The sequence below is a fragment of the Morus notabilis genome, unplaced genomic scaffold (assembly GCF_000414095.1).
Source record: "Morus notabilis unplaced genomic scaffold, ASM41409v2 Scaffold10, whole genome shotgun sequence".
NCBI lineage: Eukaryota > Viridiplantae > Streptophyta > Magnoliopsida > Rosales > Moraceae > Morus > Morus notabilis.
Genome location: NW_010358328.1, coordinates 32,511 through 47,147, shown reverse-complemented (window position 1 = coordinate 47,147; position 14,637 = coordinate 32,511). Strand labels below are relative to the sequence as shown.

The 14,637-nt window shown below is 35.7% G+C and overlaps 2 protein-coding genes across 3 annotated transcripts; one reads left to right on the top strand and one right to left on the bottom strand.

The window, feature by feature from the left end:
• The first annotated feature begins 1,482 nt into the window (after positions 1-1,482).
• Positions 1,483-4,060, top strand: LOC21387458 (pentatricopeptide repeat-containing protein At2g03880, mitochondrial). The gene has a single exon (XM_010092324.2). It carries the CDS (start codon positions 1,628-1,630, stop codon positions 4,058-4,060), a length of 2,433 nt encoding a protein of 810 aa, XP_010090626.1. The 5' UTR covers positions 1,483-1,627.
• Positions 4,061-5,577: 1,517 nt separating this feature from the next.
• Positions 5,578-14,618, bottom strand: LOC21387457 (shaggy-related protein kinase epsilon). 2 transcript variants are annotated; one of them, XM_024161837.1, is made up of 14 exons: positions 14,406-14,618; positions 12,717-12,992; positions 12,203-12,295; positions 11,878-11,937; positions 11,400-11,672; positions 11,237-11,311; positions 8,209-8,265; positions 7,976-8,116; positions 7,106-7,156; positions 6,906-7,001; positions 6,739-6,822; positions 6,262-6,364; positions 6,111-6,184; positions 5,578-5,983 (listed from the first exon to the last, which is right to left on the bottom strand). In XM_024161837.1, the coding sequence occupies exons 1-13, from the start codon at positions 14,466-14,468 to the stop codon at positions 6,123-6,125; spliced, it is 1,434 nt and encodes a 477-aa protein (XP_024017605.1). In that variant the 5' UTR covers positions 14,469-14,618; the 3' UTR covers positions 5,578-5,983; positions 6,111-6,122. The 2 variants fall into 2 exon arrangements, with proteins under 2 accessions (XP_024017605.1, XP_024017604.1); XM_024161836.1 differs by having other exon boundaries at positions 5,578-6,184.
• Between the last annotated feature and the right edge of the window lie 19 nt (positions 14,619-14,637).

Below are 14,637 nucleotides of genomic sequence, written 5' to 3'. Positions count from 1 at the left end.
AAAAAAGTATCATCTCAATCGGAATTAAAACGAAAAAGTTATAGCGTTTTTAAGAATAGAAAAATATTATTCGTTAACTTGAGTTTGAGTTTAAGAACTTGAGTTGAAGGAAACTTTAACTCAGATTTTAACCATACACTCAAGTAAAATTCAAGTCAAAACTCAAATTTTATAAAATAAAAAAAAATGAACTTGAATAAAATTATAACTTGAGTTCAATTTTTTTTTTTTTTAAATTTAGATATAAACGAACAAGCCGTAAGTTACTTACATGCACTCTTTTTTTTTTTTTTTGGCTGAAGATTACTTAACCTACTTATTTAGCGACTTAAGGATGGCCCTTTTTTTTCGTTTTTTGTTTGTGGAGAAATTTTGGGAAAGTGTATTTTCTTACAAACATCTAGTTCTATTTTCACAATATTTTATTTTTTTATCATTTTTATTTTTATTTTCTTTGGTGAATTTTTGTTGTTTTATTTGCTTTCTATATTTTTTTTGCGCATATCTAGAGAAAAAATTATATGAGCTCGTTTAGTTTATGGGTTCAAATTAATAATTTTAATTTTGTATTTAAATTTTGTGAGAAAACTCATTGATAAAACTTTTTAAATTTACATTTTTTTGAGAAAAAAATACTATGACAAAATTAAAATCATGAGTTTAAAACTTTCTATAATAAAACAAAAAAATAACTAATTTTTTTAAATAGAAAAATCACCAAATATTAATACTCAAGATGAAATTTAAGTCATAATGAATAATGAAATAAAGACTGAAAATATATAGAAAGGCGCAGAACGCTCAAGCTTAAAGAAGACAAATGTAAAGGTCCAAGACATAAATGGTTTGGTCTTTAAATTGATGATTTTTGAATGTAGACAAGTTTATTTACATGAACTTAGAGAATTGTGATTACATCTCAATTAATAATATTGGTTAATGCATATGTCAAGTCTTTTAAAATTTTTTTTTTTTTAAGATTTATTGGTAGACGTTGTTTGATCTAATCTAATTTTATAAAAATATAAATAATCGTTAATTTCTAAAATTTTCTTTAACCCATCATTGACATAACGTCAACTGACTTTCAATTTATTTTGTTAGTTATAAGCATGAAAATTTTCCGCCATAAGTTGTTTATTTTTTCTTTGTTTTATATATTCTAATAATTTTCCTATTACTTATGAATTTAGAAAGATAGAGGTCTCGTTCATTTCACCGATTCGAGTTTTCAGTTTTAAATTTTTACAGTAAAAAGCACTCAGAAAATGTCACATTTAATTTTTTCTGCTACAGTAAAAAACTCTCAGAAAATATTACATCTCAACTCGAATTAAAAACTCGAATCTGCGATGAACGAGGCCAAAGATTATAAATGCTGCCGCTAAAATAACGTATTAAATTTTTGCTGGTGGGGTAGGAAAGGGGACCGCAGATCTCAACTCCAAAGGATTTGGAAGCGAAACGCTAAAAACAACCGAAGTAGAAAGTTTTTGGTTGTTTTCGTTGAGTTAGCGGTTGTTTTGTTTTTCGATATTCTTCGATGTCTGAAATAGTTTCATTTCTTAACCCACGGCGACAAATCAGGTTTTTCATTTTTCTTCGTTCAAGAATTTAAAAGGTGGTCATGCACAAACTCAATTCAAGAATTCTAAATTTTGCTTATACTGCAAGTCGCGAACTCAAGAACATAGCATTCAGTTGTTTCAGTTACAGAACTGTTGGAACTAAAACTCTGATTAATTCGAATAGACTGCTAAACGAGTTGTCGAAATCCGGTCGTATCGATAAAGCCCGCCAAGTGTTCGACAAAATGCTCAGTCGAGACGAGTTTACTTGGAATACAATGATAGCCGCCTACTCCATTTCAGGAAGATTGTCCGAAGCTAGAGAGCTTTTTTATGAGGCCCCAACAAAAAGTCCTATCACTTGGTCGACTCTGATATCTGGGTATTGTCGCCATGAACGTGAAACTGAAGCTTTTGAACTGTTTTGGCAAATGCAGATGGAAGGACAGAAGCCCAGCCAGTTCACGTTGGGCAGTGCCCTAAGGTTGTGTTCGACATTGGGTTTATTTAAAAGAGGTGAACAGATACATGGATACACCATTAAGACCAGTTTTGACTCTTGTGATTTTGTTCTCGCGGGTCTTGTTGACATGTATGCGAAGTGCAAACGCATTTTGGATGCTGAATATCTATTTGGGATGTCGTCCAACAGCAGAAATCATGTGATGTGGGCAGCCATGGTTACTGGCTACTCTCAAAATGGTGAAGGCTTGAAAGCAATCAGGTGCTTTCAAGCAATGCGAGCGGAGGGCGTAGACTGTAATCAGTTTACGTTTCCTGGCATTTTGACAGCCTGCGCGGCGGTTTCAGCTCTTATCTTTGGGGCTCAGGTGCATGCATGCATAGTTAGGAGTGGATTTGGGGCAAATGTGTTTGTTCAAAGTGCGCTGGTTGATATGTATTCAAAATGTGGAGATTTCAGTAGTGCTCAGAGGATGTTGGAAGATATGGAGGTTGATGATGTAGTTTCTTGGAATTCCTTGATTGTTGGGTGCGTGAGATGTGAACTTTTCAGAGAAGCTTTGGGCTTATTTGAAAAAATGCGTGTAAAAGACATGAAGACCGATCATTTTACATACCCATCTGTTCTGAACTGCCTTGCTGTCATGAAGGAAATTGAAAATTCAAAATCTGTCCACTGTCTAATTATCAAGACTGGCTTTGAGGCCTATGTACTCGTTGGTAATGCCCTTGTTGACATGTATGCTAAACAGGGAAACTTAAATTGGGCGTATCAGATGTTTACTCTTATTTTGGACAAGGATGTGGTATCATGGACGTCTCTGGTTACAGGCTATGCACACAATGGCTTCCCTGAAAAAGCAATCGGCTTGTTTCGTGACATGAGAGTAGCAGGGGTTTATCCTGATCAATTCGTAATTGCTAGCATTTTAAGTGCCTGTGCAGCATTGGCAGTTTTAGAATTTGGGCAACAAATTCATGCAAACTGTACTAAATCTGGCCTTCGGTCATCCTTGTCAGTCGATAACGCATTAGTGACAATGTATGCAAAATGTGGGTGCATAGAAGAGGCTAATAGGATTTTTGACTCAATGCATGCTCGGAACGTGATTACGTGGACGGCTCTTATAGTTGGTTATGCACAGAATGGTAGAGGCAGGGAGTCTTTGAAATTTTACAATCAAATGATTGCAACTGGCATAGACCCAGACTTCATTACTTTTATTGGTTTATTGTTTGCTTGCAGCCATGCTGGTCTTGAGGAAAATGGTCGATCCTACTTTGAATCAATGGATAAGGTTTATGGCATAAAACCAGGTCCTGAACACTATGCCTGCATGATTGACCTCTTGGGACGGGCGGCAAAACTTGATGAAGCTGAGGAATTATTGAATCGAATGACAGTGGAACCCGATGCAACTGTTTGGAAGACTCTACTTGCAGCCTGTAGAGTACATGGGAATGTGGAACTTGGAGAGAGGGCGGCAAAGAACCTCCTTGAATTGGAACCCTCTAATGCTGTGCCTTATGTTCTGTTGTCTAATATGTATTCTGCAGCTGGTAGATGGGAAGATGCTGCAAGAATACGAAGATTGATGAAATCAGTGGGGATCAGCAAGGAGCCTGGATGCAGTTGGATTGAGATGAACAGCCAAGTGCATAGATTTATGTCTGAAGATAGAGGCCATCCAAGAACAGATGAGATATATTCAAAGGTTGATGAAGTTATGATATTGATCAAGGAGGCTGGCTATGTGCCAGACATGAATTTTGCGCTTCACGACGTGGACGATGAGGGAAAGTTGCTTGGTTTAGCTTATCACAGTGAGAAGTTGGCAATTGCTTTTGCGCTTTTAGCTGTGCCCACAGGGGCACCAATTCGGATTTTTAAGAATCTCCGCGTTTGTGGAGATTGCCATACGGCTATGAAATATATATCTAGGGTGTTTCATCGGCATATAATTTTGAGGGATCCGAATTGTTTTCATCATTTCAAGAAAGGAAACTGTTCTTGTGGAGACTATTGGTAGTGGACTAACAATAGACTAACAATTCTTTTTTCTTCTTTTTTTTTTTTTTTTTTTTTTTTTCCTTTAAACCTTTTTTTTAAAAAAAAAAAAAAAAATTTTTTTTTTTTTTTTTTTTTTTTTTTTTTTTTTTTTTTCCCTTAAACCTTGTTTTCAATAGACTATTTATTCGAGGGCCATGAAATGGTTGGCTTTTGGTGGTCATTGATTTTGTCCTCCACCTGCCACTTTGACGATTTAGAAGCTTTTTGAATGACTGTGGACTCATGGGTTGAAACCGATGAATTTGAAAGCACTGGAACCTGGTAGAGGAAAGCAGCTTGAGATTCAAGCCTACAGTTGATGAATCGCTGGTCATTTATGTTAAAAAGTTACGAGCATTATTTTGAACCTATCAGCTTTGATTTCACAAGCAGTAGCACTTAGATGTACCAGATCCTGTCATGTGATCAGTATTCTGATTGCTCTTGCAGAAGTCAAAAGAATTTTCCTATACGCCTCTTGAAAGCATGGTGCACCTTTTGAATTCAATTCCTTTTTGTATTTCACTTATTCTTTTGCATCATTTTCTGACTCGCATTTCAACCTCTTCTAATAGATCTTCTATCTGAGATTTTGAGAATCCGCAATTATATAATTGAATGTCTGCTTGTTAGTGTTTAATCTTTGAAAGTGACTTTATTACAAGTAATCTCAAAGCTTGAAAGGCTTCTCTTGAGTAATGAATTAGATTACTTGGAGATTTTCTTACCCATAAAGTTAGATTACTTGGTTCTTATCCAAATGTTGTCTCGCCTTTATTAGAAAAAGAAGTACCAGTTAAGGTTGCCGAGCCAACAGGGTTGCTTGAGCTATCTGCAAAGTTTAATGCTTAGCAGATTGGTAGTGATTAGCAACAGGAAAAAAAAAAAAAAAAAAAACACATTCCTTTTATCATGACCTTTCAGAAGACCGTAACTGATAATCATCATTATCCCCTCAACTTCAAAAGACAAAAGTGAACAACCAATTATGTAACATTAGCATGAGCATATTATGAAAGATCTACTTTTTCATTTGGCATTTGCTTTTATGTTTTCTCTTGATGCTTTATTTTCCTTCTTGGGAGCGAGAAGCACATAGTTGCTTTGTTTGCTTGCGGTGAAAAGGTGCTTTTATATTATTCACTTTGAGAAATGGTACCAAGTGTTCAATCAAGGATGCAATCTATGCTCAAAGCCGTTGATGACAGAACATGCATTGGCAGTGGAATACGACATGCCTCGTAATTTAATTAAGTAAAACATCCATTAGTTTCATCTTTTTTTCTGAAAAATTATCAATTAGTTGTTGCTTTTATTATCAATTTGGCATGTAACATCATGCAGTAGACTCGAGTTATTTCTCATATAAGTCTAACCCGGAAGAGACTACAAGTTATTGATTAAGCTTAATACTATTAAACTAATGATGATTTCAACACGAACGCTATATTTCACAAAACAAAAAGCAAGAAACTCCAAATCTTTACAAAAATCACAAGAGTAAGGGGCAGTTGAATTACCCTCATGTGTTGCTCCATAAAAACCTTTCTACCTTGGTAGAAATAACTAAATCATACAAACAAAATTGGATAACAAGAAGTCAGTTTCTTGAATCTTCAATTTCCCTTTCAACAGAATGTGAGAAAATAACGGTATACATTGAGAACAACCTAATTACTCTAAGCGGATTCCATGAAGTTAGTCTGAGGAAAAAAAAAAGCCCATCAAAAACTACATATGAAATGACAATAACTCATTTTTACTGTCAAAAGTACAACATTGCCACATTGTAGGTATGTATATTGTCAACGCCACAGCCAAGCAGAGCAGTTCCATCCACACGATAATCCCACCGGCGAATTCAGCATATAGATTGCCCAAATTGAACATCTTGCAAGAAAGACTTTAAAACCCACCATTTTGTCGGTAAATGTTGGTAAATCTTGGCTATTTGAGCCCTAAAACAAGCATGGCTTGTGTGCAAATAAGAAACAGAAAGCACGTTTTATAACCGCATACAGATAGACCACCTCATGTTCATGTTAATTTCTTGCATGCTCCGGAATAAGACGGTGCCGTAACTCAGTTGATGCACCAGACAGTTCTGCATGGTATTTGCTTTCAGCACTAGAAAAAAGAATAATCAAGGTAAAGAGGGAGAAAGGGTTAGATCAGTTATACCTTGAGCTGTGAAATTGAACAAAGGTGGTAGAGCTCGGCCGTTAGGCAAGCATACATTTGGGTCTCTTAACTCGTCAAAGAAGGGATGTGCACAAGCTTCCAACTGAAAATACGGCTATCGATTAGGTCCTTGGGACTATCAAGGCATTTCAATTGCATAACGTTGACATGAAAAGGTGACATTTGACTATTACAAACCATATATATAAAACATAACTATTACAAAGAGATACAAATATAGTCCACAAATATTTGTGTACACAATGATAGTAATTGATTGAAAATCTTATGGCAGAGATAAAAAAAGGTTTAAAAAGCAGCATTTCTCGTTAAAGGCCACCAGAAAGTAAAAATTTAAAACATGATTATCAGTATGAGACTGCATAAAATAACCGCATTTGGTTGGAGCAACATAAAGCATCTTGCCGCTTGAGTATAATAATGCAAAAAGTATCCAAAATAATTTAATATTCTTACAGCGGTGCAACGAAGATTAGGTGAATACTGAAGCAGCCTTGACACCAGATCCACAGCTTCTGGGGGCATTCGCTTGTGAAATATCTGGAGATTTCCCAAACATGAATATCTATATAAATAAATTATAAAATATACTGATCATAAATCTTTTTACTTAAAAAGTAGACCTTGTGCCATGGGTGAGCTTTGATTTGAGGAAACTTGAATTCTGTATAATTTGGGTTCATGCACTTGATTTCTTCTCTTGTTGGTGTCCCAAGAATCTAAATGATAAAGCAAAAATAGGAAAATTATAACCAGTTAGATAATATAAAATGCAAAAACTCACATTTATCAGGAAAGAAACGGGTAGTTCTAGAAACTGTACCTTGATGATTTCCACAAGCTGATCAACACCACTCTCTCCGGGAAACAATGGCTGCAAGAGTGCATGATCCAACATCAGAAATGGAAATGAGTATTATCAGATTAAAAGGCCGCCAAAGAAAAAGAAGAGAGAGAGAGAGAGAGAGAGAGAGAGAGAGAGACTGCCAAAGAAAAAGAAAAGAGAGAGAAAGAGAGAGAGAGACAGCCAAAGAAAAAGAAGAGAGAGAGAGAGAGAGAGGATATACAAAGAGCAATGCCATTGATTAGTAATGCTTAAAAAGTGAGTCTCTAAAGGAGAATTATAGTAAATGATCCAAACCCCACAATGAATACGAAGGATTAGTTGCACAAATTTTTAATCTAGAGCCATTAACTTCCATAAACTTCAAATTATAAAGGCCCGAGAGGCAAAGTACTATACCGAATATAGATCATTACTGTCACACCCAAAAATCCCAAAATATCAAAATTGTTAATACCCCAAAGGCCATGCAGCTTAGCATGATTCAGAGGCACATTACAGAGAAAATTTTTATGCAGAAAAATATGATACCAGGGCGAAAAAGCAAATTAATCTCATCTGCCTTGCAATTCAGAAAATAGGAAACATGAAATTCCATGAATAGTAATACTATTGGCCCGTTTGGTTCCCACGTTTAAGTCAGTGATTTTAATTATGAATTCAAATTGTGAGAGAACCATTGGCGGGAATTTTTTTTATTCAAATTTATTGTGAGAGAAAAATATTGTAGCAGAATCGGTTCCTATGTACTAAAAGGAGATAGCAAGACATGCTATCAAAAAATAAGAAATCAAAATCTTTTACACTTAACAAATTTAGCTACCTATCTGGCACGCATAAAAACATTACCTGTCCCAGAAGAAGCTCGGCCATGACACAACCAGCAGACCACATATCAATTGCAGTAGTATACTCTGTAGCACCAAATATAAGTTCTGGAGCCCTGTAATAGCGTGAGCAAATATATGATATATTTGGTTCCCCTGGCACCTAAAAATGTCAGAACAACTTCCGTAAGTTCTCCGAAATAAGAAGTACCTTTACTTAAAAAAAAAAACTAAAAAAAGGAAAAAAGGACGTACCAACATTTTTGCACTCCCAAAATCACATATTTTCAGCTGATGAGTATGAGGATTAACCTGCATAATGCATCAGAAAATTATGAGTCAAAATCATTAAGGTGATGCGATAAGTCTGTAAAAAGGGTCACCTAATAGTAAAGCAGCATATATGTTCTTGTTAAAATATATAGCTATTGTTGGCCCACCTTCTAACAGCTTAAGCTTTTGGGATGGATTGATAAACTAACATAATATCAGAGATTAAGCTCTTAACCTAATCTTTCAATGGCAAAAACTGTCATGGCCAGTGCCAACAGAAGTTCCTCTTCCACGAGAGATGACACAAGGAGTTCGCAAGACAGTTCAGCCACAGTCCAAAGCAGTGATGATGGCATATCCTTCATGAATCACCCATCTAATGCGTTGCAATTGACTGCACACAAATTAAATGGGAAGAATTACTTGTCTTGGGATCAGTCCGTGAAGCTTGTAATCGATGGAAAAGGGAAATTAGGGTTCCTGACAGGCGAGGCAAAGAAACCCGGGGAGAACGACCCAAAATTGAAGACATGAAGATCCGAAAACTCCATGATTACCGCATGGCTTATCAATTCCATAGAGTACTCGATTGGAAAGCCATTCTTATTCCTTTCAACTGCCAAAGCAGTTTGGGATGCCGTATGAGAGACCTACTCCGACTTAGAAAATTCATCTCAAATATTTGAGATAAACTCAAGGCTATGGCAGGCAAGACAGGGGGATAGAGAGGTCACGGTTTATTACAACGAGATGGTGAACCTTTGGCAAGATTGGACTTATGCTACAAGGAAGAATGAGACTGCACCAATGATAGCGTGCGCTATATAAAGAGGGTAGAGAATGACAGAGTGTTTGTTTTTTTGGCCGGACTCAATAGGGAATTAGATGAGGTGAGAGGCCAGATTCTAGGAAGGAAACCACTTCCATCCATCTGAGAGGTGTTCTCTGAAGTGAGAAGGGAAGAAAAGCGGAGGAGTGATGTTGAAGAAAGAAGAAGCAAGAAGAGTAAGAGGCCAAAACCTCTGCCTTGGTTTCTCAGGGGGCTGACTTAGACGGAGACAGGAGAAACACAAAGAAGAATGATAGGCCATGGTGTGATCACTGTAAGAAACCTTGGCATACACGGGAAACATGCTGGAAATTACATGGGAAGCCGCTGAATTGGAAGAAGAATGAAGGGGGTGGCCGAGCATTCCAAGTTTCAAATGATGACCAAGGGCAGCAAGTCAACCAAAAGCTCTCCATTCACTAAGAAACAAATAGACCACTTGTTGGAAATCATCCAATCCTCAAATCCATCCTGTTCTCTAGCCCATAAAGGTAACTACCTCAATGCCCTTGTTAGTGTCGATTCCGGTATAAATTGCCCATGGATCATAGATTCTGGTGCAACTAATCACATGACAGGATCATCAAAATTATTCTCTTCATATAGTCCATGTGCAGGAAATCAGAAAATTAAAATAGCGGATGGATCCCTTTCAGCCATAGCTAGGAAAGGTTCCATTGCTATTTCTCCATTCATCACCCTTCAAAATGTTCTTCATGTTTCAAATTTGTCATGTAATCTCTCGTCTGTCAGTAAAACTAACTCGAGATTTAAACTGTCAAATTCACTTTTCCACATCTTCTTGTAAGTTTCAGGTTTCGAACTCAGTGAAGATGATTGGCAATGCTAGACAAAGTGAAGTGCTCTATTTCTTTGTAGATGGATCAAGCTTGGGAAGACAAGCTCAAAATACTTGTTTTAAGTCTATTTCTGTTTCTAGCGATAAGGAAGTCATGTTATGGCATTTTAAGTTAGGACATCCGAATTTCCAATATCTTAAATATTTGTTTCCTAGATTGTTCATCAATAAAAGTCCATCTTCATTTTAGTTTGAGATTTGTGAATTATCAAAACATCATCGGGATTCCTTTCCTTCACAACCCTATAAGAGCTCAAAACCATTCACAGTTATCCATAGCGATGTTTGGGGACCTTCTAGGGTTAGCACTTTCTCTTAAAAAAAGATGGTTTATCACCTTCATAGATGATCACACACAGGTAACTTGGATGTTTCTTTTAAAGGAAAAGTCTGAAGCAAAAGAAGTTTTCAAAAACTTTTACAACATAGTTCAAACACAATTTCAAACAAAAATTCAAGTTTTCCTAAGTGATAATGGGAAAGAATATTTTAATAAAATCTTGGGCAAAATTCTTAAAAAATGAGATTGTACACCAAAGTTCTTGCAATGACACCCCTCAACAAAATGGGGTGGCGGAAAGAAAAAACAAACATCTTGAGGTTGCTAGGTCACTACTTTTTACAAATAGTGTTCCAAAATACTTGTGGGATAAAAAAATAATCATCTGCTTGCTATTTGTTCCAACTACACAGCAGATAGTTAATATCTTGACTAAGGGGCTTCTACGGTCTCATTTCGAATTTTTGACAAGCAAGTTGGGCATGTAAATATCTATGCTCCAACTTGAGAGGGAGTGTCAGAAATAGAGGAGTAGATAGGTTTAGTTAGGGTTTATGTGTTATCAAAGAAGATTTGAATTCTAGAGTTTAAATTTTGTAGTGTAAGATAAGGATTGTTGAAGATATGATTTAGAGTATATCTAGAAGAAGATTAGATCCTCAATCTCTTATATATATAACTATTGTATTTTTTCCAGTTACGTGATTATTAATAAGAATAAATATTTTTCCCCCAAAACCTACATGGTATCAGAACGGGAGGTCTTAAGTTCAAACTCCCATAATTACACTCTTTATCCCCATTTAAATTGTCATCATGTGTAAAGTTTTTAATATATCTCGGGCTTAAATATTCACGTGTTGGGCTTTCTAATTAATTTACCCACACGATTGCCCATTGTCCAGTCCACACGTGAGGGGGAGTGTTAAAGTATATAACTATTGTTGGTCCACCACCTAACAGCTTAAGCTTTTGGGATAGATTGGTAAACTAACAGTTCTCAATTGAATGAGTCTCAATATAGAAAATAAGGAAAACTTGCCAGCAAATTCTGGGGCTTAATGTCACGATGACACACACCAACAACGTGATGAAGGTAGTTTAATGCGCGACAAATCTGCATAAGACAAAACAATCAACTGAATATTTAGAAAACCGGTCCGCATTATTGCACAAGGAAGAATAAAAACTAATGCAATACTTACCTGATACGTATAAAGTCGTACATATACAAGGGGCATATGTTGGTTCAGCCTGTTATAGTACTTTGAAACTCGATAGATAGTTTCAGATACATACTCGAGGACAAGATTAAGGTAAAGCTCATCTTTGTCAGTTGTGGAAAAGAAACAATGCTTCAGTTGGATGACATTAGGATGGTCAAGTAAGCGCATGACCTGAAGTTCCCTATTCTTGTATCTCTTATCCTGCAACACCTTTTTAATTGCAACTGCCTCACCCGATTCCAGGCATTTTGCCTGCATAAATCATTATGACTCGTGTGAGTGAAGAATTGATACCAATATACAAGATGGAACGTCTTTTTTTTTTTTTTTTTTTTTTTTTTTTTTTTTTGTGATAGGGAAGATGGAACGAATTATTCTAATACATTTCTCACTTTTTTTTCTTTGGTCCAATGAAATAAAACTTAGATGATGGATACGTGAAAATGATGCCAAGTACCTGAAATACAACACCAAAGGAACCAGTACCAACCACACGCTCTGCCATATATGAGATTGTCTGCATCCCAGAAGAAAAATGTTGTTAAAGTTTTCTACAAACCTTAAATAAAAGAGATCGTGCAAAAGTTGGATATATGTACGACCTAAGGTATCCTTAGGTCTCCTTATAGTCGTGGAAGAAGATACTTTGATTTTTATTTTTTTTTGTGTTTATTTTTAATTGCTTAGTCACCCATTACAAAACAGCACATTATGCCAAAATGGGACAATATAGAAATAAATAAACCTCAAAAGATGCAGTAACGATTTCATAAGAAACTTACCTGTTTAGGCTGTCCATTTCGACCACCAACTGTAGTTGCTATTATCTGGCCTGCTTCTGTCCCATGACCATTTATAACAGTGGCTTCCACATCCTGTACAAGACATAAGAATCTAGTCATTTAACAATTGCTTATTTGGTTCTTGTTCTAACCTATCCCCTTTTGATTCCGTTGGGCTTTACTCTTGAATACAATAAATACATAAACATTCACAGCTGTTTATGAGTAAATTGAAGTCCACAATAGAATACTAAGGCCCCGTTCGCTTCGCGGATTTGAGTTTTTAATTCAAGCTGAGATGTGACATTTTCTGAAAGCTTTTAACTGTAACAGAAAAAGTTAAATGTGACATTTTCTGAGAGCTTTTAACTGTAAAAACTTAAAACTAAAAACTCGAATCGGTGAAATGAACGAGACATAAGGTTGCTCTCAACATTATACAGAAGCAAATATGATTGTTGTCGATATGAACATACTTGATATGCGGTGAAAGTGAGTGCCAGTGAAGAATTACCTTTTCATCATGACTATTGGATCTCTCATCTCTAATCTTCATTTCATGCATTTCTTTTGGTAGCTGATCATAGCCAGATCTCTCTGCTACATCGTCTGCTTTAGCCTCTGGTTTAACCATCGAAGATGCAATGGACGTGCATGCAACATTTTCCAGTGATGTAGAAGGAACATTCTGCTCTATATTGGCAGCAATTGCCTCAGCTCCATTTGATTTGGGATTTACCTGCTCAGTTTCTTGATCAACCTTTGCTCTCTTTGTGCTAGTATCCACACCCTAAAAGAAAATAAATTAAATTGAACAATAATATTTAGAAACATGGGAAGTTAATATAGCAATTTCATTGCTTTGCAAATCTTACAAATACACATTACTAATCTTTATGAGTTCTCACACAACAATTATACTTGGAGAGCATAGATATATTGCAAAATGAAGGATGAATGGAGACATAAAACGGATAACAAGCCTGTTGCAAAATTTACGAAAGAATAAGATAACCTGCATTTCATTCATTTGCTCTTTCGAAATTATTTTCCTTTCTTTTGTTTGAAAAAGAAAAGAAAAAGAAAAGAAAGCTTTTTCTTCACGGGAAAAAGTATCTTTTGTCGTTTAACTTCACCAAAAGAAGGAAACTAGAAACTGTTTAGCGTGCATGGGCAAATGAGAACAAAACTGATTACGTGGTGACAGGGCACATGATGACAAAGGTAATGGTTAATGCTGTATATGATGGAAGAGTGTTTTCAACAGGGTTTTTCACCCTCACCTTTTTTTGAGCAAATGTTAAAAAGTTCTTTCCCCAAATTTAACCAGTAAGTTGTTTAATGTTGATAAAGACGCAGTTACCCCAAAGGATCATCAAATACCCAGAAAATGCAGAAGAAAAAAATTCTAGAAAAATATTCCTTAAAGAAAAAAAAAAAAAACCAGTGTTTTGACATGTAACATGATAGTTTAGCTGGAGAGTTACGAGTCTTCTTTGCTAATATATGCATATTACCAAAGATGTCAGGGAAAACCCCAGAAAAGAATTAATAATGGCCATCTTAAATTTTTCCCCAAAAAAAAGCCAAAATTCATCATTGCTCATCAACAATGTAACGCCACCCACAATGCATCACGAGAAGTCCCAGAATAGTTTTACTTTTTTAATCACCATGACTAAGAATACAATCCATCATTCAATGTGTATAAAACTAATAAACTATCATCAGATCCCATCTTAATTGCCATCACATTCAGATTAGAGATTGCAAATCCATAAAAACGATTAACCAAAACCCAATGTAACCATAACAAAAAAAAGAAAAAAGAAAAAGAGAGAGAGAGAGACAGCCCTATAAATCCCTCAAAAAGCACCCTATGAAAAGAACATGAAGAAACCGATTTAACAATTAAATCCGATTTAGCAAGGAAAATCAATAATTACCATTTTCTCGAAATAAAAAAAGGAAATAACAAGACAACCCAAAATTTTTTTTTTAAAAAAAGACAGCTCTTAGTTTTAATCTTACGTGAGCTGAGCTAGTCAAATATCCAGAAACAAAAAAAAAAAAAAAAAAAAAAACCTTTAACTCCATTTTTGCTTCATTTTCGCATAAAAAACCGTATCAAAACATCATCACCGAAAATCCAACAAAAGAAAAGAAAAAGAAAAAGAAAAAGAATTTGCAGAGAAAAACTTACAGGGTCCGATGAAATGGAGGTCCGACCGGAGGCAATGCTCTTGAGACGACGCATCATATACATCTTTCTCGCTTCGTTTCAGTGAGTACTCACTGAACCCCAATCTCGAAACCCTAACTTCTTCAAAATCCCCCAACCAAAATACGAAACTCAACAAATCACCCCAAAATAATAATAAATTAAAAAATGAAAAAGGAGAGAGAAGAAATCTCTCTCCCCTCCCTCTCTTTCC

Excerpts from the sequence above, each read along its gene's own strand:
- LOC21387458 (XM_010092324.2), top strand. The coding sequence starts at position 1,628 with ATGCACAAACTCAATTCAAGAATTCTAAATTTTGCTTATACTGCAAGT.
- LOC21387457 (XM_024161836.1), bottom strand. The coding sequence starts at position 14,468 with ATGTATATGATGCGTCGTCTCAAGAGCATTGCCTCCGGTCGGACCTCC. Across the intron at positions 11,938-12,202 it reads GAAATGGACAGCCTAAACAG|ACAATCTCATATATGGCAGA; the intron begins GTAAGTTTCTTA and ends TCTGGGATGCAG. Across the intron at positions 11,673-11,877 it reads CCTTTGGTGTTGTATTTCAG|GCAAAATGCCTGGAATCGGG; the intron begins GTACTTGGCATC and ends TGATTTATGCAG.